The sequence below is a fragment of the Tachypleus tridentatus genome, chromosome 13 (assembly GCF_004210375.1).
Source record: "Tachypleus tridentatus isolate NWPU-2018 chromosome 13, ASM421037v1, whole genome shotgun sequence".
In the NCBI taxonomy this organism is placed as follows: Eukaryota; Metazoa; Arthropoda; class Merostomata; order Xiphosura; family Limulidae; genus Tachypleus; species Tachypleus tridentatus.
The window spans coordinates 252,103,622-252,129,236 of NC_134837.1; the positions used below are offsets into that span (position 1 = coordinate 252,103,622).

A 25,615-nucleotide genomic window follows, 5' to 3' on the forward strand; every position below is an offset into this window, starting at 1 on the left:
AGTATCTAATCTAATGCATATTCTTCTATAGCGCTTAATCTTCGCGCAGGCGCGAACTCTCTATGTTTGACTTTCCCGTTGGACATCGCGGGCTGGACTTGTGGCACCACTGCTCTAGTCTTTCACTGCTAAATTAGAAAGGGCTGGCTGAGACAGCCCTCGTGTAGCTATGCCCTAAATTTAAACCAGACTATACTTGCCATTTTTCCCGAGAAATAAAAAGTTTCCTAGTCTTTTGGACCTTATATCTACTTTTGAATTAGTATATATATAATACCATATAACAAGAAACAGAAGTGATAATGATATATGTACTTAATTAATTGGAATTTAAAAGATTGCGTTTGATCAGTGTGTTTACATCTACAGAAAAAATAAGGAAGTGAATGTTGTTTATAATTAGAGTAGCAACTTTCTGAAATTTCTCCATTTCTCTTGATTGTTTTTCTTTTCTTACTACCATTCTGTACGTTTTCTATAGCTTATTGTAGTATAAACAGTCGATCTGTACTTAGTATGACCTTACTCTGTTGCTGCACTGTACACAAAATGTATAATTAATTATTCTAGGCTTTTGAAAATGTCTTGCACTGTGGAAGCTAACAACTCTTACCCGTTCATTTTTTCAGCTTTCATAAATCAAAGTCTAGCGTGATTTGTCGAGAATTTTTGAGTGCGCTCAGTTTCGTATATTTTTATTACAATCAATAATCAAGATTGAAAAAGGAATCGATCATGACATATTTTCTCGATCCATTCGAAAATAAGTTTAGCTTCATTTGCTACGAGAAATTTATTGATTTATTTCTTCAGAAAGTGAGTTTTTTCCTTTTATTTTTACAAACAATGGCGTAGTTTCATTGGTTAAACGTGTGTTTCACGTGCAACAAAAATAGTTCGCTGTGTCACAGACTGTATTGTTTTTGTTTAAACGGATACGTTTGCTGACGAAGACGTTTAGTTAGTTTCGTTCCATCGAAAAGGTTTCGGTTTTGTTTATTCAAATAAAGGAATAACTGTTTGTATGCAACTTAGTGTTTTCGTTTTAACATTCAAAGAAAGGTTGTTGGTGTTTTTTTTTTTGCATAGAATGGTCTAAATTATCATTTGTGCTTAAACTACGTGGTTTATTTTTTTTTTCTTTCAAGAGCTTGTTTTAAACAGCTCAAGTAAAGTTTTCAGTTTCATTTGTTCAAAGAGATGATTAGATTGAGAATTATTGAACGAGAACATTAATTGTTTTATGGGAGGCCGATTCTTCTATAACTTGATGAAAGAGTTGGTATTATTTTCACTGTTGTTTGCCAAATCACTGGCCTAGACTTTGTTTAAGATTAGTAATACTTTCGCTTCTTCACATTAGGGTTGTTCTTACTGCATCAGAGGTTTACTTGAATTTCCTAATGTAATCCACTCAAATGAGACATCAACTTTGTTTTCACTCTTTTCTGCTTCTAATCTCCATTGCTTTTCTTAACGGCGAGGTGGGGTAATCCGTGGGTCGCGGGTTCGCATCCCCGTCGCGCCAAACATGCTCGCCCTTTCAGCCGTGGGGGCGTTATAAAGTTACGGTCAATCCCACTATTCGTTGGTAAACGAGTAGCCCAAGAGTTGGCGGTGGGTGGTGATGACTAGCTGTGTTCCCTCTAGTCTTACACTGCTAAATTAGGGACGGCTAACGCAGATAGCTCCTGAGTAGCTTTGTGCGAAATTCAAAACAAACAAGCTTTTCTTAACGGATAACTGTGTAACTGGTGTGTGGTATTGTTTCCCATTCAGGATATTATACAGAGTGTCATTAGAATGTGTTTGTGATAAGGTTCTTCTGTATGCTTTTGTTGTTCTTTTCCTCTTTTGTGGTTTGTGAGTTAATGGGAAGTACAGCCCCGTCAAAGATGTTATTTAACAACTGCCAACTTTTTCATACATTCTTCTGTCATATTATTATCATTTTGCTCAAGCTGGTTGTGTAATATAAAAAAGAAAATATCTTATTAAATTGCACTCTGTACCTTTAAACGATTTCATTTTCCCCCTCCCCAGAAAGATGTCACTGTAGGAAGACGCCAGAATTAAATACAACAGAACAAAACAAGATGATTTTACTGTAAACGTAGTTATTAATGAAATAAATCAGTAAATAATAAATAATTATTGTTACTCAAGGCTGCATGTGTGTGTGTGTGTGTGTTAGCTCAAAACTGGCTAATCGCTAGACCGTCTGCCACCAATCCCACCATATAACCTTAGGAGCCTTAGGGGAATCGCGTAAGGGTCTACATTACGATTTGATCCGCAATGTCTCATCATAGGGGTCACTGTGTTTTTCTCGTGTGTTGAACGAGTATGTCAGCTAATAATGATATAAATGTTTAGTTTGTTTGCTTAAAATTAAGCACAAAGCTACACAATGGGCTATTTGTGCTCTGCAAATCACGGATATTGAACTCCGGATTCCGGCGTATTAAGTCTGCAGAAATACCGCTGTGTCACTGATGGGCATAAATGTTCAGAGTTACAGATATTTAAAACTACGAACACTAAAATATTAAGTTTCACAATAATTCCATTTAAATCAGGACCGTAACTCGCTATGTTTCTTTCGTCACGATTGTAAAGGCATATGTCGTTAGATAGAGCAGATCTGTGTTTTCCGTTAAGCAGTCATTGGGGGGGGGGGTCTTCCTAACAGAAGGTCTGACGAATACAACATCGCAGAGTATGGGTTCATTACTTTCAAAATTCTGATTATGTCCAACACAAAAAAGGATTCAACTCCTATAAATGCAAAAACAAACAACACAATCTTTAATGACAATGCAAACAACGCAGAAATGCATCATAATGTAGTAAAACAAAACTCCTGTGTTTGCAATGGTTGTGTTTGATTGGCAAGATTTTGTTTTAATTTCTTGCTAATTTAAGAGTGTAAGAACAGAAAGAAGACAGTTAGCCATCACTACACACTGTCAACTATTGGGCTACAAATTGACTGGCACTTTATAACGCCCACGGCTGAAATGGTAAGCGTGTTTGGCGTGACGGGGATTCGAACCGGCGACCCTCAGATTACGAGTCGAGTGCCCTAACCATGTGGCCACGCCGGGTCATGGACAGGCAAGAGAGAGTAATGTGAAACTAAACCTTCATTGGTTTTCTTTCAGCAGTCGTATGTGATACTTTCTGTAAGCTGAAATAAAAACAATAAAATTGGTTGGGTTTGTTTTGAATTTCGCGTAAAGCTACTCGAGGGCTATCTGCTCTAGCCGTTCCTAATTTACCAGTGTAAGACTAGAAGGAAGGCAGCTAGTCTTTACCACTCACCGTCAACTCTGGGGCTACTCTTTTACCAAGGAATAGTGAGATTGACCGTCACATTATAATGCCCCCACAGCTGAAAGGGCGAGCATCTTTGGTGTGACGGGGATTCGAACCCGCAACCTTCAGATTGCGAGTCGAGTGCCTTAACTACCTGGCAATGCCTGGCCTAAACGCAGAATAAGTAATTAAACTTCACAGCTATGCAACGAAAATAAATTTTACTGCATAACATGTTTATGTGACGTAAGACATGATTGAACTCATTAACATTCCGCATTAACAGGCAAATGATTATCAATTTGCTGCCTTTGCTGTCGATAACACTGTTAACTGATGGGAACACTCATACACAGGTATGGGTATGTTACATTAAAACTTGTTTTAAAGTCTGACCACGTTGTTACAATTATGGTGAGAACGGTACCATGTGCCTGCTACGTCCTAAATTCTATTTTTTTAATTAGAAAAATATGTTTATCTTCCACTTTAGTTTGGATATATAAAATCGCTCAAAAACAAAAAATAACAACATCGCTTTCTCTTACTGTAGCTGCACGCGAAACCAGTATCCAACAAGTGATCGTTAAACGCGCCCTCTTACAGGGAAAATAGCTGTGATGTTCCGAAATATTCAGCTGTCGTTTCTTTCTACGAATCGTATAGAAGCCCAGAACTTCTCTATCCCTGCATTCGAACTCAAGCGATTCAAAATCACGTGACCAAATTATCGTGCCATGAACAGCTTAGCTTTGTTTATATTATTGTATTTTTGGTATTAAAAGCCAATCACTCTCATGTTACACAGATTTTTTTCATTAATTTTGACTAAGAATCAGCTTTTGTAATACATATAATAGCTTACCTGAAATCTCACTCTTAAGAGATTTTGCGACTTGTATATTTTGTACGTTCGTTGTTGAGATGTTTTGCTTTAACAATGTTGTAAAATTGTTTTCATTTTATTGTTTCCCCGTCACACCAAACCGTATAGGTTTGTCAGGGTTTACTTTTAGGCGTAGCTACTCACGTGTAGGTTTGTCAGGGCTTACTTTTAGGCGTAGTTATGTGTGTATACTATTCTTAGAGTTAATTATGAAACTATGATCATATAAATGTTCTCTTACTCTAAAAGTGTGTGTGTGTGTGTGTGTGTTATGTACAGTTGTCAGTTCTAAACTAAAGTAAAAGAAGAACTCGTAACATCAACATTAAAGTTTTCTACCTACCTGACGATACTAACTACACCCAGCGAAAGGTGGTGTTTTTGAAAACTCGAAATGTTTTAAAAATGTATTCATTGTTTTATCCGTAATAAAAAAACAAAACAACTTTGATTTTTCAGCACTGCTTTATGATTGGTTATCAGTTGCTAGTTTTGTTTTACGGTTTAGTTTTCATGCTTCTCCTTCCTGTTTGATTTCGTTAGAATGGTTCTTTCGGAATCGCAGGGCATTAAAACCCTGTGCTCTAGTTTAAAAAACTAGAAATCCCAGTCTGACTACCCTGCCAATTTTCTGCATTACTGAAACCATTTTACTACCTATTACCAGGGGGCTCTGTACGGTGGTTAATTTTATAAACATACACTTGTCTGGTTATCTATCTTAGTATTCAGATGTATACCAAGGATAGGCATGTAGAGAAGTGTTATTACAGTGTTTCCCAAACACTAGTTATTGTGTCGTAGATGCATAAGACATTATAAAAAGAAAACGAAATAGATGAAATTGTGTTTGTTTGGTTGGAATTAAGCACAAAACCACACAATGTGATCCGCTCATCACGGGTATCGTAACCCGATTTCCATCGGTGAGAGTCCGCAGACACATCGCAAAATTCTGAAACTAACAACTGCCATGATAAGTGTGACAGATGATGTTAGGGCACTTGTGAGCATAAGTAGGTCTAATCAACTTGCGTGACGACAGTCTGAGTTTCGTAATCTGTTTGTTGTTCTAAAAATAAGAGATCGTAATTTGTGTGAATTTGGAGAGAATTGCAGATTTATATGGCTTGTTAGCGCGCATAAAAGCTGACATTTATGTTAGTATGACTATCTAAGATACTTGTTTTTTGAGCTACAACATTAAAATAGTGAAAATAAAAATAAAAATAATTGATATGAACGCCACATATATATATATTTATTTATATTTTTGTATTAGTTAACCTCACGTATGTTGTCGTCTAGACGGCTGAATAAAGAAATAAAAAATGTCTGGCTGACACAAGTTTTCGTGATAACGTATGCGTCTATGTTTGCTGGACTGCTCCAATAGTAATTTTTCTGCAGATATCTATCTGGTTGGAGAGTGTATGTGAAGAATGCGGAAAGTCTAATTAAATATTCATGGTCAATCTTTAGGTTACTCTGACTGAAATGAACAAAGTCTGTTTCGATGGAGACATATTTTTTAAAGAAATCTATAAAAATAATAAAAAGCGTCGCTTCAGCCCAATGAAATATTAAATTCGAAAGGATCGCAGAACAAGGTAGCTAGTTTTCGGGAAAAGATAAATACGGTCAAACAGGAAGTAAAATTAACCAACAGAGATGAGTTTTGCGTAATTTCCGCCATCTATCGGGCAGTTTCTGTAGATTATATTTACAATATGTCATTCTCTAGTCGAATTGACTTAAATTCATGAAAACAACAATTTCTCCACGATAATTGTTTGTAGCATTATTGATATATTTTGATAACGTAGAAACAAAAAGTACAACAGCAGGTGCAACGCACTTATTAACCAAATATTGACCAGTTATTTAACAATATTCCAAATAAAATGAGATCACTGTTCGGTATAAAAAGTAAATAAGTTAGTATTGAAGAAATGTGTAGTCAATATAGAAAACTGTTTGTTTGTTCTTGAATTTCGTGCATAGCTACACGAGGGTTATCTGCGCTAGCCGTCCCTAATTTAGCAGTGTAAGACTAGAGGGAGGGCAGCTAGTCATCACCACCCACCGCCAACTCTTGTCTACTCTTTTAACAACGAATAATGGGACTGACCGTCACATTATAACGCCCTCACTGCTGAAAGGGCGAGCACGTTTGGTGCGAAGGGAATTCGAACCCATGACCCACGGATAACAATTCGAGTACCTTAACTACCTGACCGTCAATATTAGAAGAATCAGAAACTGTTATTTAAAGTTTATGAACAATATAAAGAGAGCTGAAAGCATGAATAAGAAAATGTTGATGATTTGTTTATGGTTTAGTAATATACATAAATATTTATATAAATTTATATATTTATATATATTTATATAAATGTATATATGGTAATATACATTTATTGAATATTCACACACAGCAAGTCTTGTAGATCTTTATTTTTATATTATGTATTATTCGTATTTTTTTTTGTATTCTATCTGTTTTAAATTAGAACTGAATTGAATATTTAGTGCAGATTAATTAAAGAAGTAAAGCGGTGTGAATTCTATACGTTTTAACCTATATGTTTGTGGTGTAAAGGAATGTTATCTTACTTGATGTACTGGAATCACATTAGAATGTAACTGATAAATAGCGATGTGCCATTGTCGTACTTACAACGTTATTTGTATGTGTGTGTATTCATATCACGAAAGCTTACGCTGGTTCTTTATCAGAGTTCTAGTCTGTTGTAATGACATATGATTTATAAGTTGCTGGGCGTATTAATCACTAGTAATAACAAGTCCTGTAATCGATCTTTACTTCATCAAATTCTTGCACCGTGAAGAACTTGAAGTGAAATGAATTTTTATTTTTAATATGTTAACTACTATAAAATGAGTCAATACGTGGAGGGCTACACAAATGTGCATCATCCTAAATCTGATTAGTACAATAAACTCCAGCCAGGTGGTTAAGGCACTCGACTCGTAATCCGAAGGTCGCGGTTTCGAATCTCCGTCATACCAAACATGCTCGCTCCTTCAGCCGTGGAGTTGTTATAATGTAACGGTCAATCCCACTTTTCGTTGGTAAAAGAGTAGCCCAAGAGTTGGCGGTGGGTAGTGATGACTAGTGATGCCTTCCCTCTAGTCTTACACTACTAAATTAGGGATGGCTAGCGCAGATAGCTCTCGTGTAGCTTTGCGCGAAATTCAAAAACAAACTCATCCGCTATCAGAAGTTTAATTTACTTTTGTAACAGTTTTGATCTTCTCTAATCTACTCACACAAGACTAACTTGTTTTCTTGATAACCTTGAGTCCTTATTACGAAAAGACTTTACACCAGAATTATAATTTTTCGACCTACTTTATGAGATTGATAAAATATTGTATGGATTGTTTTTAGTTTTAGCCGTTTAAACATAACATATTCTTGATTGATACCTAACCGCTCCCCGTTAGTACAGTGGTACGTCTACGGATTTGCAACGCTAAAATCAGGTATTCGATTCCTCTTTGTGGGTTCAGCAGATAGCCCGATTTGGCTTTGCTATAAGATAAAACATACACACAGTACCGAGCTGTGGAAATGTCACAGTTCATATTTATATACCGCATTTAATACAAAAAAGTGAACCAATTTTCATTGCATGAATCCGGTATTACAGTTGTTTGTTTTTTTTAACTTTGCGCAAAGCTATGCGAGGGCTTTCTGTGCTAGCTGTCTCTAACTTAGCAGTGAAGGACTAGAGGAAAAGCAGCTAATTATGGTTTAATTTTAGACAGCATCCATATTGTTCTGTGTATGTTATTTGTATGAGAACGTTTTTGATGGTGATGGTAACCTTGCTTTTCATAGTGCTTTGCCTCATGCGTAGTTTTATTGAGATAGGTAAACATTCGTAAACGAAGTGATGAGGGTGCCATTGTATTTATTTTCTGAAATTTCTAACAGCATATTTGACAACAGAGCATGCAGTTGAGGAAGTCTGTTTCTCCCAAGATTTATCGGACTGTCATTGCCTGTTTCCATAGGTCTGCGATGGTTTTACTGTTTTAAAATGTGTATAGCTTCTACGGTAATTCCTGTGCGATGAATTCGAAAATATATCCACTTTTATCCAACACTTACAAATTTTTCACAAAACGTAATGTATAGTATTTTTACATAAATGAATCATTTTCACTGAAACTGGGTCACTTTTTAGTAGCTGTTTCTCTTCCCGATTCGTAAAAAAATTTAAAAAATCCTTAAATGATATTAAAATAATATTATTTTCGAAATATGCGTAGGTAAGTTATGGAAAATCCGTCATTGAAACCAAAATAACTTTTAGGAAGTTTAAATTTGCAGTCCTGTGTTGTTTTATTGCTGATGAGTGTAAACAAAAACTTCAAATATAAGTATTACATTTATTTATTTTTTCTCTCTTATAGTTGCGATGACATCACAACCCATGAACGAATCAGAATTGCAGTTATATCGAGTGCTGCAGCGAGCTAACCTTTTGTCGTACTATGACACATTCATATGTCAAGGTAAGTGGTAACCTTGCCAATTTCGTGTTAGCTAACTCGTAACTATGCGTCAAGATATAGAGTAATTATCATAATGGTTTAATGAATAGGTTTACCTTTGCTCACACATAATGTTCTAATTAGCTTAACGTACAAGTTTATTACTACTTATTTTACGAAGCATATGTCACTATTTATGTATCTAACCAAAACTTCTGCGCCATCTGTTGAATAGTATCACACACAAAAAGCCATAAAATATTCACACTTTGGGTATTCAAGAGTCAGATAATTATGAAATTAACTACAGTGTGTGCAACAACTATTTCTTTGTAACAGAACACCATTTCAAATAAGAGTACCTTCCTCACAAAAATAACACAACTTTTATTGGGATTGTCTGTACGTGAGGGTTTGATAATGTATCTTTATTGGTGTAATTTATTAATGTACTGCTCAGAAACTGGAGTTCTGAAAAACAAGTTATTCTTCAATAAACGGTATCACGTTTAAATCATTAGAGTAAAATTTATGAAAACTTGGAGTTCTGTACATTGAATCATTCTGATACGACTAGTTGCTTATGACCAAAGAATACAATTCGAACATTGTTCCAGAAAAACAAAACAATCTTTTTTTCTAGAAAATATTCACTTATCTCTCTCTCTCTCTCTTTTTTTTAGTGAGGGTACGAATACTATGATACTATGAATTACTTGTACAAACAATCGCCAGTAGGGCGGCGTTTCTGCCAGTCTATATAAATTACATGCCAAGTTACATGGGAATAATCTTACTAAGGTATCATTTGAAGCTTAATAAGTCTCTTTAGTAAGACATTTCCGTACTTTGCAAACACATCAACTTCAGTATGTTTGTTTTTGATTTATGTGACGGTTAATTGCAACCCGGGCCCGGCGTGGCCAGGTTGGTAGGGCACTGGACTCGCAATGCGAGGGTAGTGGGTTCGAATTCCCATCACACCAAACAACCTCGTCCTTTCAGTCGTGGAGACGTTATAATGTTATACTCAGCCTCGCTATTTGTTGGTAAAAGAGTAACCCAAGAGTAGGTGGTGGTTACTAGCTGTTTTCCTTCTGGTATTTCATTGCTAAGTCAGGAATCATAGCGCAGATAGCTCTCGTGTAGCCTTGGGCGAAATTAAAAAAACAACAAACAAACAAACAGTTGTAATTGCGGCTTCATGCATTGAAAGTTGGTTCAGTTTTTTTTTTTTTTCGTAATGAATTTCGTAATGAATATTAGGACGAAATATATTCCTCCCTGTGTAAAGTGTGTTCGTAATAAGAACTTAAGGTTGTCAAGGAAACACGTTAGTCTTATGATAGTAGATTACAGGTCACCACTTTCACGGAACTTAGTTAAACTTGCGATAGCGGATGAGGACAAATCAAAACCGTTAAGGAAGTGAGTCAAGTCACACTTGTGATAGCGGATGAGGACAAATCAAAACCGTTAAGGAAGTGAGTCAGGTCACGATTGTGATAGCGGATGAGGACAAATAAAACCGTTAAGGAAGTGAGTCAGGTCACGATTGTGATAGCGGATGAGGACAAATCAAAACCGTTAAGGAAGTGAGTCAAGTCACTTGTGATAGCGGATGAGGACAAATCAAAACCGTTAAGGAAGTGAGTCAGGTCACGATTGTGATAGCGGATGAGGACAAATCAAAACCGTTAAGGAAGTGAGTTAAGTCACACTTGTGATAGCGGATGAGGACAAATCAAAACCGTTAAGGAAGTGAGTCAGGTCACGATTGTGATAGCGGATGAGGACAAATCAAAACCGTTAAGGAAGTGAGTCAGGTCACGATTGTGATAGCGGATGAGGACAAATCAAAACCGTTAAGGAAGTGAGTCAGGTTACACTTGTGATAGCGGATGAGGACAAATCAAAACCGTTAAGGAAGTGAGTCAGGTCACACTTGTGATAGCGGATGAGGACAAATCAAAACCGTTAAGGAAGTGAGTCAGGTCACACTTGTGATAGCGGATGAGGACAAATCAAAACCGTTAAGGAAGTGAGTCAAGTCACACTTGTGATAGCGGATGAGGACAAATCAAAACCGTTAAGGAAGTGAGTCAAGTCACACTTGTGATAGCGGATGAGGACAAATCAAAACCGTTAAGGAAGTGAGTCAAGTCACACTTGTGATAGCGGATGAGGACAAATCAAAACCGTTAAGGAAGTGAGTCAGGTCACACTTGTGATAGCGGATGAAGACAAATCAAAACCGTTAAGGAAGTGAGTCAAGTCACACTTGTGATAGCGGATGAGGACAAATCAAAACCGTTAAGGAAGTTAGTCAGGTCACACTTGTGATAGCGGATGAGGACAAATCAAAACCGTTAAGGAAGTGAGTCAGGTCACGATTGTGATAGCTGATGAGAGAAGGTTAAGGTTTTAACAGAAGTACGGTGTTCTGCAAAATATTTTATCCCCTATGCTGCTAATAAGTTTCAGGTATTTTTGTGTGAAAGAACTAATTCAAATAACCAAAAATATTTATTATATTTATCTTGAGTCAGTTTTTAAACGTTTCAAAGAACAAAAGGTGTGTTGTTACTCACTTTAGTGATTAAACATAAAATAATGTTGAAAACATTGTGCAAAAACCTTCACTCCCTCAGCTTTTACTGTTCCTGATATCACTTTACGTCACTTTCTTGGTAAATAAATACAAGTGATTTCGTACCATTCTATCAGGTATTAAAGTATGTGGCCTACTTAGGTTAGGTGGTTAAGGCAGTCAACTCGTGATCTGAGGGTCGCAGGTTCGAATCTCCATCACACCAAACGCGCTTGCCATTTCAGCCGTGGCGTGTTATAACGTGACGGTCAATCCCACGATTCGTTGGTACAACAGTAGCCCAAGAGTTGGCGGTGGTTGGTGATGACTTGCTGCCTTCCTTCTGGTCTTACACTGCTAAATTAGAGAAGGCTAGCGCACATAGCCTTCGTGCAGCTTTTCGTAAAATGCAAACCAAAGTATGTTATAGAACCATGTGACCAAATATTTTAGATGACATATATTCATTAGTACTGATTTGAGCAGAGTATTTTGAAAAGTTAAAATTTGGTTTACTGTCACGTGTTGAGAACGTTAAGAAAAGAGCTCTCTATAGACCTATGGAATGTGTCGTGAAGAAATGTGTCACATCACCTCAACTGAGATGTAATTGTCAAGGCAACAGTGATGCTGGAGAAACTGCAAACTGTACAACAACTAGAGATATTGGGGACAATATCACGTACCTTACACAAAAAAGGCTTCTATATTAGGATGGTAAGAAAGAAGCCACTACTGATGAAAATTCATCTTATATCACGAATGAACTGTGCTCGTAAACATTTAAACAACCATAAAACAATGCGGCAGAAAGTTCTTTGGTCAGACGAAACCAAACTAGGACGTGTTGATTAAATAGCAAAAGATTTGTATGAAGGAAACGCAACACTGCTCATGACCCGGCAAATACAGTCCCAGTTCTCAAGCATGGTGGTGGGTCCATAATGCCGTGGGGATGTTTTTATGCTTGTTTGTTTGTAGTTAAACACAAAGCTGCACAAATGGCCATCTGTGTTCTGCCCACCACGGTTATCAAAATACATTTTCTAACATTGTAACTCGGCAGACATATCTTGTACCATTGTGGGGCTGTTTTTCTGTAGCTTGCATTGGAGAACTTGTAGACATTCAAGGGATCATGGACAGTGCAAAATATACACAGATGTTGGGGGTAAACCTGAAGAAATCAGCTGAAAAACTCGGTCGAAGTTTTACATTTCAACAGGATAATGATCCCAAACTCAGACTAAAGACAAGTCTAGGATTGTTTCGGAGAATTAAAATTTAGTTCCTTGACTGGTCAAGCGAAAGTCATATCTAAATCCTCTGGAAAAGGTTTCAAAGCTGCTCTGCATTGGAGACATCCCTTTGACTTACAAGAAGCAGAAGATATCTGTAAGCAGTAGTAGACAAAAATATCTCCATCATACTGTGCCAAGCTTGTGGAGGTGTAGTCCAACATTATTTTTTACTCTTATTGCTGCTAAAGGAGGTTTAACCAAATACTAATTGAATTATCATCTTAGATGGTAAACACTTTTGCAACGTGTGTTTTCAAGATTTTCCCTTTTGTTATATCACTACAGTTTGTTATAACGTACGTACCTTTTTCTCTTTGTAATAATTACAAACTGACTTGTGATTAATATAACAAAAACTGATAACTAATACAGGGGGATAAAGACTTTTGCAAGACACTGTATATTACGCTCGTTATGGCAGATAAGGAGAGGTCAAGGCTGACATCACTAGAAGAGGGCCTGGAATATTGTGCCAAATTAAAAGTGTTCTTAGAGTTTATTGCTGTTGTATCTTGCGATTTTCTTTTTTAAGATTTGTCTTGAATCTTCTGTACAGTTTTTGAAAAGATGTTTTTGTAAATTCTGTATTTAAAGAAGTATTGTCGCAATAAAGGCACCAGTTTGACTACAAATGTTTTCAAGATCTTTGCTGATACTAATTCAACATCCAGTTTGCAACAACTACGAGTGTTTAAATGACTGCTTATTTTGTATCATAACTTAACTGTCGAAGCTTAAGTATAGAACTTATAATATTGTAATTCTAAGATTTTACTTCGCTTTCCACTATTTTTGTAAGCAGCACTCTTATTTAGTGCCTTCATGACACTGTATGTAGTCTGAGTGGTTACTCTTATTTAGTGCCTTTATAACACTGTATGTAGTCTGAGTGGTCACTCTTATTTAGTGCCTTTATAACACTGTATGTAGTCTGAGTGGTCACTCTTATTTAGTGCCTTTATAACACTGTAGTTTAAGGGGTATCTCTTATTTAGTGTCTTTATAACACTTTAGTCTGAGTGGTCTCTTACTTTTCGATATTTATTGGGATCAGGATATCTTATTTCAAAGTATATATGTACAATATCACTTTAATTTAACACCAGCTCTTCTGTCTGCTGAAACGAACAACACCAGAAAAGGTATATAATACCATTTATAAGTGAAAATTAGTTTCCAGAATTCAGTAAATCTACCAACACCAGGTGACTCTGAAACACAATAAGTTTTATTTCATCATAAGAATACAGTACCGTTGAAAGTTCACTATGCTCATTTCTCTTTGTTTCAACAACAGACTCCAGGCGAGGTATACACTGTATACGTAACATATTTTCAGTGGCTTGTATCACGTGATGCAGAACATAATGTTTTTGCTCAAATGTTAACATCGGGTGGTTTTGTTAATCGACGGCTGAATAAATGAGGTGTGACTTTAAATTCCTTATGTTCAGACGTAATTCCCAATGACGTCACGTAATAAGTAAATGCTGCTTCAAGATCAACTTGCAGCGCTACCTGTCGCCGTTCTGTTTTGTAAATGTGTTCCTTGTGAATAATTTTTATACAACTGTACCCACTGTTTTTTTTTATGAATTGTTTAAAATTCGAATCTCGCAAACTTGAGTCGTGTTATCCCCATATTTTATACTTAACGATGCCTTTAATATTACACTTTGTAGGGTAATTATTCGCTTATTAATGTGAGCGAAATTTTTGACTAAAGCAAAAAGAAACTTATGCAAGTACATTCTAAAAAGATATTTTAACCGAGCTCCGATGTTCAAGTTAATTTAAAGTAAATTGGGAAATTATGCGTGAAAGTTGTATTAGTGGCCATGCTTGGTATAGAGTGTTCCTTCATAATTATGAACTGTGTATTGAGGTGGATTTTGGATGAAAAAATCAATGATATATATGATATTTCCTTTAAACCCATTAATACATATTTTCAGGTTAACTAATTTGCAAGAAACCGTTTAAGAGGTTACGTTTCTTTTGTGGAAAAACTGTAATATCACATTCGTCAAAACAATTCATTATGGCCCGGCATGGCCAGATGGTTAAGGCACTCGACTCGTAATCTGAGGGTCACGGGTTTGAATCCCTATCACACCAAACATGCACGTCCTTTCAGCCGTAGGGGTGTTATAATGCCTTTCCTCTAGACTTACAATGCAAAATTAGGGACCGCTAGCACAGATAGCCTGCGTGAAGCTTTGCGCGAAATTCAAACAAAAAAACAATTCGTTATCAGTAACTTCTGATTAAAACAAGCTGTCCCTGTAAATGAGACAAAAATTTTGGGCTAAGTCATGTAAAAAGACATTGTTAATTTAATAAATTTGTCTAACTAAGATCATGCAATGTCACAGCTTTATTTCCAGTTAAGCACAAAGCTACACAGTGGGATATCTGTGCTATGCCCACCACGGTATCGAAACACAGTTTATACCGTTGTGAATTCGCAAACATATTACTGTTACACCAGGGGCCAATGTCATAAATAAACTCGTTGTCTTTATCGACATTTTTGTTTATAATCCCAGTAATTCATCACAAAGATCTACCATTTTAGGATATTTAAGTGAATCCTAAATCAATATATTAAACTAACAACGCTAAATAAACCTCATATATACAGTCGTGAAAAAATTAGGACACCCTATGAAAGCCTGTGTATTTTTGTAACATTGTTGGATATATAGATATTTAATCTCAATTTTAACAATACTGAGATATTATAGGAATATAACTAAACAAGTAAAACCGAAGAAAAGATTTTTCAAGATCTTCTGTAAATGTAATTTTACAAAAATGCATATTATAAATGAAAAAAAAGTTAGGACACCCCCACATTTATTCCCACTTAAAATGGCTCAACTCACACACAGGTGTATCATACCAGGTGCACATGATTAGAAGATCGTTACTCAGCATTTTGAATGAGGCTTGCCCTATTTAAACCTCAGACATTTAGTTTGGTGTGCTCCTGACTATTGAAGTGAGAGTGAGCACCATGGTGACAGCAAAAGAGCTGTCTGAGGCCTTCAGAAAGAAAATTGTAGCAGCTTATGAGTCTGATAAGGGACTTAAAAAGATCCCAAAAGATTTTGAAATCGGCTATTCCATTGTCCGGAAAATAATCAACAAGTGGAGGGTTTTCAAAACAACTGCCAACATGCCCAGGTCTGGTCGTCCAAGCAAGTTCACCCCGGAGCAGACTGCAAGATGCTAAAAGAGGTCTCCAAACACCCTAACATGTCATCACGGGATCTACAGCAGGCTCTGGCTACTGTTGATGTGAAAGTGCATGCCTCTACAATCAGAAAGAGACTGCACAAGTTTAACTTGCATGGGAGGTGTGCAAGGAGGAAACCTTTGCTCTCTAACAGAAACATCAAGGCCAGACTGAAGTTTGCCAGAGAGAATGTAGACAAAGACCAGGACTTCTGGAATATTGTTCTTTGGACAGATGAGTCCAAAATTGAATTATTTGGACACCAGAGCAGAGGACATGTTTGGCGTAAACCAAATACAGCACTCCAGGAAAAGAACTTCATACCAACTGTGAAGCATGGAGGTGGAAGTGTCATGGTTTGGGGCTGCTTTGCTGCAGCAGGGTCTGGGGACAGCTCACAATCATAGAATCCACCATGAATTCTACTGTGTATCAGAGGGTGCTTTAGACCATTTGTACGAAAATTAAAGTTGAAGAGGAACTGGACCCTGCAACACTACAATGACCCAAAATATACCAGTAAATCCACCAAGAGCTGACTGAAGACTAAGAAATGGAGAGTCCTGGAATGGCCGAGTCAAAGCCCAGATCTTAATCCCATTGAGATGCTGTGGGGTGACTTGAAACTGGCTGTACATGCAAGAAACATTTCAAACATCTCACAGCTGAAAGAATTCTGCATTGAGGAGTGGGGAAAACTTTCTTCAGACCGATGTCAGAGACTGGTAGATGGCTACAAGAAGCGTCTCACTGCAGTTATTTCAGCCAAAGGGGGTAACACAAGCTATTAGGGGTAGGGTGTCCTAACTTTTTCCTCACTTAGAATATGCATTTTTGTAGAATAACATTTACAGAAGATCTTGAAAAGTGTTTTCTTCAGTTTTAATTGTTTAATTATATTCCTATAATATCTCAGTATTGTTGAAATTGAGATTAAATATCTATATATCCAAAAAAATGTTACACAAATACACAGGCTTTCACAGGGTGTCCTAACTTTTTCACATGACTGTATGTATACACACACACACACACACACACACACACACACACACACACACACACACACACACACATATATATATATATATATACAATAAATATTGTTTAAAACAATAAAAAATAAATCATTATTTATATTAAATATTTCAATAGAGATTGTTACCGAATGAAACATAACTTACAAAACCTATAAAACTGGTTGATGGTTTCATGCACCATCACTAATTTTTTGTCCCTTGGAAAAACCGTATTTAGTGTGTGGTTGTTTTGTCTTTATTTAATTAGTTTTTAACTGATGATAAAATCATGGAAAACATTTTTAAATAAACAAATGCGCATGTTTTTTTATGGCATGCTAAAAATACACGTTTTTTCCTTATTTTGATATGTTCTTATATAATAGATCATAATTATCATCTTGTTAGACAGGTAAAAAACACTTGTAAGAAATATATGCTGTTGTTTTTTTAGGATGTTTAGTTACTTGGATGTGAGTAAAAGACACTCATGTATGAAAATTAAAGTGCTCAGTGACGTGAAGTACATAAGTTGTTATGTTTTTGATCAAGTCCAGATTTGCGTCTTAGTTTACTTCTTGCTTATTTCAATTTGTTAATTTTGAAACTGTGCGCAAACCTTGATGTGAAATTAATTTTCCACAGTCAGTAAACGAAATGGTTTGTTTGTTTGTTTGTTTGCTTAGAATTTCGCATAAAACTACACGAAGGCTATTTGCATTAGTCATCCCTAGTTTACCAGTGCAAGACTAGAGGGAAGGCAGCAAGTCATCACCATCCACCGCCAATTCATGGACTGTTCTTTTACCAACGAATAGTGGGATTGATCGCATCATGATAACGCCCCCACGGCTGAAAGGGCGAGAATTTTTGGTGTGATGGGGATTTTGTACCCGCGACCCTCAGATTACGATTCGGATGATCTAACCACCTGACCATGCTTGGCCAAACGACTTTGTGGTGCGTTTTTATTTTGTTTGTAATCATTATTAGGCCCGGCATGTACAAGGTGGTTAAAGCACGCGGCTCGTAATCCGAGGGTCGCGGGTTCGAATCCCCGTCACACCAAGCATGTTCGCCCTTTCAGCCGTGAGGGCGTTATAATGTGACGATCAATCCCATTATTCGTTGGTGAAAAAGTAGCCCAAGAGTTGGTGGTGATGACTAGCTGCCTTTCCTTTAGTCTTTCACTGCTAAATGAGGAACGGCTAGCACAGACAGCTCTCGTGTAACTTTGCTAGAGATTCAGAACAAATCAAACCAAACCCAGTTATCATTAAACATTTGAATGATTGCATGGTATGCCCTTTAGGAAAAGTTTACTGACAAAAAACCAATAAAATATAGTAATATTTATAAAACAAGTGAACTGTGTATGTTTTTATCATATTCATCGTAACTAGTTTTAGATACAAATCAATAAGAATGATAAAAAAAAAAATACACCAATAGTTAGCTTGATTTTATAACAGTTTTAGCCATATTGGTTTTCTGACGTTTTTCACCTTTAAGAACACTGAAAATACGATTCTGTGTTGGATTTCGTCAGTTCTTGTTTTTATTATTTATGGGAACCATAGTCATGCAGTTGTCCAAGTGCTAGTGTGGACGGTTATGTACGAATTTTGCCGAGAGCTATTAACAAAGGTAATTGAAATACTATTTGAAACGTTCTGTGATTTGAGAGTGTAGGTCTCGAACGTTAAACTTCGTTAAAACTTCGTTAAACGTGCTTTGAACGTTTTTTTTAAATACGTCTAATAGTTGAAGCCACTTGATGGCTTAAAAAACTTTAGCTTCTTTAAGAATTGAAAATATTGTATCTGGGATCTAAAACAATAATTATGTCGCTGTGCTTCAGAATTACAGTTAAGTGGCTATTGAGGAAAAAAAAAGAAAATTAATGCACATATAAAATAAAAACAGCAGAACTTACTGCATTGCTGTTCAAAATGGTGCGTTACGTCATCCCTTTTCCGTGGTAACACACGTCACAGAAGTCGAGTCTCTCTGAGTGGGTATTTGGGTATTGATGTTAAATACCCAGGAGGGTCAGGTACATTAGACCTCTTCCTCCCTCCCGAACGATGATAGCGTCTGGCGTTCAGGGGTTTGTTTTGTTATAGCTTTGGGCCAGAGAATAACACCGTACTCAGGCCCGTTTCAGGACACAGTCCATGTATGGACACATAAGAAAAGGTTTTTTTTATTTAATTTTATTTTTTTCATTTTAATATTTTTGTATTTTTCTTTTTTTTTTCTTATGTTACTTTTATTGCATAGAGAAAAATCTACTAATGCTACTACTAGTAGTAACAATAAAATAGAAAGAAAAAATAAATAAATAAAAGAGAATTATATAAGAAAATTAGGGATCAATAATAAAAAACAAGGATTAAGTGCAAGGTGGCCAGCTTGTGTAACATTCCTTAAATACATGTTAAAAGGGAGAGGTATTTAGGACTATTTACATCATGCACGTTGTATCTGTCGAGATCACATATTAAGTTATTCTTATGCCAATTCTTATTGAAATGTTTTAGATAATTAGAGGATACTTAAATGACAGGGTTTCATTGTTGTTTTTTTAAATTATGCAAGAGTCTTTCAGATATTGTGTCTATGTTCGCATACTTGTGCATGAATGTGGTTGAAGTACTGCGTGGTATTTTATATGCCGAAGTTAAAACTGAATTTTGTATTCTTTGTAGTTTCTGTAAATGTGTGGGTGCTATGTTAATCCATACAGGAGATGCATGTTCTATTATGGGTCTAATGTACGTTTTGTAGATTTTAAGTATGTTGTCTGGTGATGTTCCTTTGTTTTTACCTGAAAGACTTGTTACATAATTTGGATCTGTTTTGTGATTTAGTTCTGAACAGAAGTTGTCCCAGTTTTCTTGTTTTTGTTGTCTTATATTATTTCTTATAGTGTTGATCTGTGCTTTTTGTGTGGGGTTGCGATTTTGTATGTACTGTCTGCGGAGTATACGTTTGTTTTTTATTAAGTGTATTATATCTTGATGTGGTTGCCAATAGTGAGTTGATGTGAAGTGTTTTTGTTTCGGTATAGAGCTGTTGGCTGCATGTTTTAGACACACAGAGATGATATGACAATACACATCTATATCTGATGCATCCGCGGCAAAATGTAGTACTTCGGGAGGTAAGGTTTGATTTAAGATAGTTTGAAAAAATGGCCAATTAGCTTTGTTATAACTCAGTTGATCTTTAACTTTAATTTTGTTTAAGTGGGGGGGTGAGATTGAAGATACACCAAACTGGGAGGTGGTCACTGTCCAAATCGTGACCAACATGAAAGTTTACAAATTTGCGACTCATATTATACGAACACAGGCATAGGTCCAGTATTTCACTGGTGCCATGTGCGTACGAGATATGTGTCGGTGTTGCATCGTTTAATAAAATTAAGTTAGTTTCATCCAGAAATTGATAAAGTATCTTGCCGTTTTCGTTTGTACTTCGACAGTAGAATGCTGTATGTTTACTATTTAAATATCTTGTAATGATTAGATTGGGATTGTTATTATACGGTGAATACAAAAGATTTGCATCTTACACTGTACCAGGCGAGCAGTATTTGCCCGCCACAGTGACGTCAGTATGATTATACGTTTTTATGTTGATAACTACGGATTCGTTAGAGGAAGGTAGGTTAAGTTCCTGAACTGTAAGTTCAGTCCTGTACAATAATAAAATTCCTCTGCTGGGATCTCTAGTATCCATCCTGTCATGTTTGATAATGGAGTAACCTCTTAATTTGAATAGATGGTAGTTATAGAGGGCAGTTTCACTAATTATAATAACATCAGGTTGTAAGGAGTTTGTTGTATCTTCAATCTCATGTTTCTTGGAAGCAAGAGCACCCTGGATATTGATGTGTAGTACTGTAAAGTTATCCATGTTTAAAGGAGTTAACGATGGAGGTTAAAATTTGCGGCAGGAATTTATGGATGTTTTTCAAAATGATTTTAATAATTATGTCTGTGAGACTGTTGGTATTGGTAAGGTTTGTATATTCTGCCATAATTTCCCAGAAGGTGGAAGTAATGGCAGATGTCAGTGTGGTTTCAATCGTCGTTTGCGTGGTTGGTTGTGTGTCTTGAGGTGGTTTGGGTGATTCGTCTTTACTTAGTGATGGTTTTTCCTGTCGGAGTGATTATGTCTTGACCACTGCGGCATAGGTGTTTGTTTGTGTAGTTGTGTTTTCTGGTGCTGGAGTGGTAGGTAGTGTGGGTTTGATGATTGTTTTCAAGGTGGTGGTGGCGGCTTGTTCGTGTTGGGATTTTTAATTTCATACAAGTGTGTTTTAATGGATTTATATTTTTGGCATCCTTTATAGTTAGCCGTATGTTCCTTCCCACAATTGCAGCATTTGGGTTTGGGGTTTTGTTTAGTGCATTGTGAAATGTGACGTCACAGAAGTTTGACTGTGTGGGTATTTGGGTATTGATGTTGTTAAATACCCAGGAGGGTCAGGTACATTTGACCTCTTCCTCCCTCCCGAACGATTATAGCGTCTGTCTTTAGGGGTTTTTTTTTTTTGGTTTTTTTTAAAGCTTTGGGCCAGAGTAAAGTATAACATCATACTCAGGTCAATTTCAGGGCTCAGTCCATGCATGGACGAACAAGGAGTTTTTTTTTTTTGTTTTTTTTTTCCATTTAATTTTTTTTTTTGTATTTTCATATATATATATATTTTTTTTGTATTTTTTCTCCTTTTTCTCGATTGAGAGAATGCTACTACTACTTGTAGTAACACAAACACTCACACAGAAAAGAAAGTAATAATAATTATTATTATTCAATACTTGAATAATAATTCAAAAGAAGAAAAAATAAAATAATAATAATGATTAAAAAAAAGAAAATAATAATTATAAAATAAAAGAAACAAGGACTAAGTGTCTAGTGCATAGTGGCCAGCTTGTGTTACATTTCTTAAATATATGTTAAAGGGGAGGTATTTAGTACCATTTACATCATGTACGTGATATCTGTCGAGATCACACATTAAGTCATTTTGTGCCAATTCTTATTGAAGTATTTTAGAGAATTATGCAAGAGTCTTTCAGCTATTGTATCTATGTTTGCATACTTGTGCATGAATGTGGTTGAGGTGCTACGTGGTACTTTGTATGCTGAAGTTAGTACAGAAGTTTGTATACGTTGAAGTTTCTGTACATGTGTGGGTGCTATGTTAATCCAGGCAGGTGATGCATATTCTATTGTTGGTCTAATGTACGTTTTGTAGATTTTAAGTATGTTGTCTGGTGATGTTCCTTGGATTTTACCTGAAAGACTTCTTGCATAGTTTGCTCTTTTCAGATTCGTATCAGTACATTTTTAATATGTGGTAGCCACGTTAATTTTGAGTCATAGGTTAGACCTAGAAATTTAGCAGAAGTAGCAGTCAGTAAAAGTGATCCATTCATATAGAGTTTTGGTGGATCTTTTTCAGCTTATTCAGTCTGCTGAATACTATGACTTGGGTTTTGGAATATTAACTTTGATTCTGTATTTCTGGCAGTATTCTTCGATGTTATTTAGGACTGGTTGTAGGTTCGTTGCTGCTATTGACGGGTGGGGGCACTTTTCCAGACTGCTACATCGTCAGCGAACTGCGATGCATAACCTAAATTTAGGTCCGACAGAGGCATATTACTCACGTACATGATAAATAATATAGGGCTAACAACCCCTCCCTGCGGGACTCCTGCTTCGGGTGAAAAGGACCCTGAGTGGGCCCCATTTACATTTACTTTACACATTCTGTTATCCAGGAAGTTGGACAGCCAGCGAATAGTTTCCTGGGGTAATGCCATTTCAAGCAATCTATGTCTTAAGCCGTTATGCCACACTGTGTCAAATGCTTTCTCAATGTCGAGAAAGCAAGCTACAGTGCATTCTTTTTTTGTTGAAGCTGTCGGTAATTGATTCTGTAAGTCGAATCAGGTGGTCTGTAGTTTGGCGGTTTTCGAAATCCGTTTTGAATTTCTGGTAATTTTGAATTTTCTTCTAAGTAAACTGACAGACGATTACTAATTATCATCTCTAATACTTTGCCAATACAACTGGTTAAGCTAATCGGGCGGTAGTTGTTTGGTTTATTCGCTGACTTTCCTTCTTTCTGGAACATTAATATTATTGCTTCCTTCCCAAGAAACGGGGATATATCCAGCTGATAGTGAGAGATTAAATAACGCTGTTAGGTGTTCATATAATCTCTGAGTGCCTTGTTTTAGGAGGATAGCTTGAATACCATCTTCTCCAGGAGCTTTGTTTTTTGTGTTTTTAATAGCAGTTACTACTTCTGTAACAGTGATATGTTTTACCAGTTGATGAGTGCTCCAGTCTTTTGTTTTTTCTTTGTTTTGAATTTCGCGCAAAGCTACACAAGAGCTATCTGCACTAGCCGTCCCTGATTTAGCAATGTAAGACTAGAAGGAAGGCAGCTATTCATCACCACCCGTCGCCAACTTTTGGGCTACTCTTTTACCAACGAATAGTGAGATTGACCGTCACTTTATAACGCTTCAACGGCTGAAAGGGCGAGCATGCTTGGTGTGACGGGGAGTCGAACGCCTTAAACTACCTACCTGGCCATGCCGGGCCAACTGTATTGCTTTATAAACGTCATTGTTTTAGAAATACTGTTTTAAATCACTGTATACGTCCCTACAAAAGATAAGTTTAAGCCCGATTTTTAAATGACCTGGAATGAAATATTAAGTGAAGTTTTATGGAAAATTGTTTCCCGCTGAAAATAGTAAATTATGCATTTTGTGTTTGCAATAAATAATCCTGGGTTTCAAGCTACCTGACTGGTATGCATTCATACAAAATACCACGAATTTTCTTTTTTGTTCTCCAGTTGCTTGAGTTATGCGACTATTGAAATATTTTTGTTTTAAAAGTAGTTTGTATCGCTTTTTTAGATAGAGATCATTCTTAATTATGTACCGTTGCCGGAGTCACGTGGATTCTTTTGCCATAATGTTCATGGATTCTCAACTATTATAATTTAGACACTGTACCTTGCTTATGGTGACTGGGATATGAATTATTATGGATATAATTCTGTATTATTCTGGTACCACAGGTTGATCAATATTCCTTTGCTTTACATTACCATTAAGTATAAGGCATATCTCACTTTAAAAGCCAAATTATCTATCTGAACACATCTGTATAATCTTGATTGTATGAATATTTTGCATCGGAAAGAACTGCCACATGCTTTTACCAAACACAACCTATTTTTGGAGAAACCATAAAACATAAGAACGCAAAAATGTAGTTCTGATACATTCCGTTTCTGATACATTTTTGTGGTTATCAAGTTATTTCTTACTTTGCATACTGAAATCTTTTTATGTTAACGTACTCAAACCTGTACTGTGCGTCTAGGCATCACATTATGTTTGGTGTTATTGTGATTAGTTAATATAAAATATTTTAATTATTAGTACCACAAGACTCTATTTGGTATATGCGTCCTGTAATTGTTTTCACATGACTGGTAGATATTACAATGTGACAGATACCTGCGTCTGTACTATGTGGTAACCTACCCTTAAAAATATTGTGTCCTTGGAAAATATTAAATATTATCTGTGACTTTGTTTTACCTTCTATTGAATAAAGAAACTCTTTAACAAACTTTTTTTTTTCTTTTTTAAAGGATCCCCTCGGGTGGGTTAGTGGTAAGTTCACAGATTTACAATGCTTAAATTCAGTGTTTGATTCCATCGGAGGATAGAGCGTTAATAGCCCGTTTTGTAGGTTGGCGCTGAAGTAAACAAATAAAGTTTATAATTAAAGCATTCGTGAGTCACCTAGCGCTATGTAGTATCTTGGTATTGTAACGTATTTACTGTTTTAGGTTTATTTTAATACTTACATTTGTTTCAGTTTGATGCTTGTGTCGTATATTGCTGGACGTGTATTGCGCAAGTCCCCACTGTTCTCTAACTTTGTAAAAGATTCTCAAGAATAAGAATCAACATTATATTTATTTTACGAAAACGCTAGTGTGTCTTCGAACATTGTTGAACATTCGAGAATCTCGCTTTAAACTATATAAATAGACGTACCGAGAGATAAAACAGAATATATCATTGGTCAGTAACAGTCAAGATACCAAAAGCCTCAGAAGCTGTAATTGTGATTAACACTGCTACGAAAAGTGGGGCCTAATAGGCCCCAGAGCAACTTGAAAGGTTATTAATATTAGGCTAATAATTTTGTATTTAAATGAAATTGCCATTTAAATCCATTAATGAATGGATTAACGAGATTCACACTGTCCCTATCTACTATCTAGCGAAACCACAGCCAGGGGAACGGGCTTAGAGAAATCAGGACTAGAAACGTCTTTTCGTAGGAGTGTTAACGCTTATTAATTGCAAAACTGTAGGATTTGACCAGGAACGTTTATATATTTCGAACATTACGAATCGTTCAAGTTCAGAGAGTTAATTTCGGACGTAAGTATTTCCACGGAAACATTAGGTATTTTCGTCGGTAAAAAGTGAGCATGTAAACCGCGTTAGGCCAAACAAGAATAGAGCTAGCTAGCATTCCCGTCAAGTAAAGTGTACCTGTGCATCAACATAAAAGTAATTTGTGCCTTGCAGACCTGGACAAACCAGATAGAAGACTGAATATTGTTTGTAAGCTTGTAATTTTATATATATATATAATTGTTTG

General features: G+C 36.2%; 1 protein-coding gene across 8 annotated transcripts in view; it reads left to right on the forward strand.

The window, feature by feature from the left end:
• Positions 1-25,615, forward strand: part of LOC143240121 (NAB transcription cofactor mab-10-like) — a 185,443-nt gene that overhangs the window by 53,701 nt on the left and 106,127 nt on the right. For all 8 annotated transcript variants that reach the window (XM_076482033.1, XM_076482037.1, XM_076482038.1 and 5 more), the window contains one exon: positions 8,651-8,752. In XM_076482033.1, the coding sequence (XP_076338148.1) occupies positions 8,651-8,752 (102 nt within the window). The remainder of the gene's footprint in view (positions 1-8,650; positions 8,753-25,615) is intronic.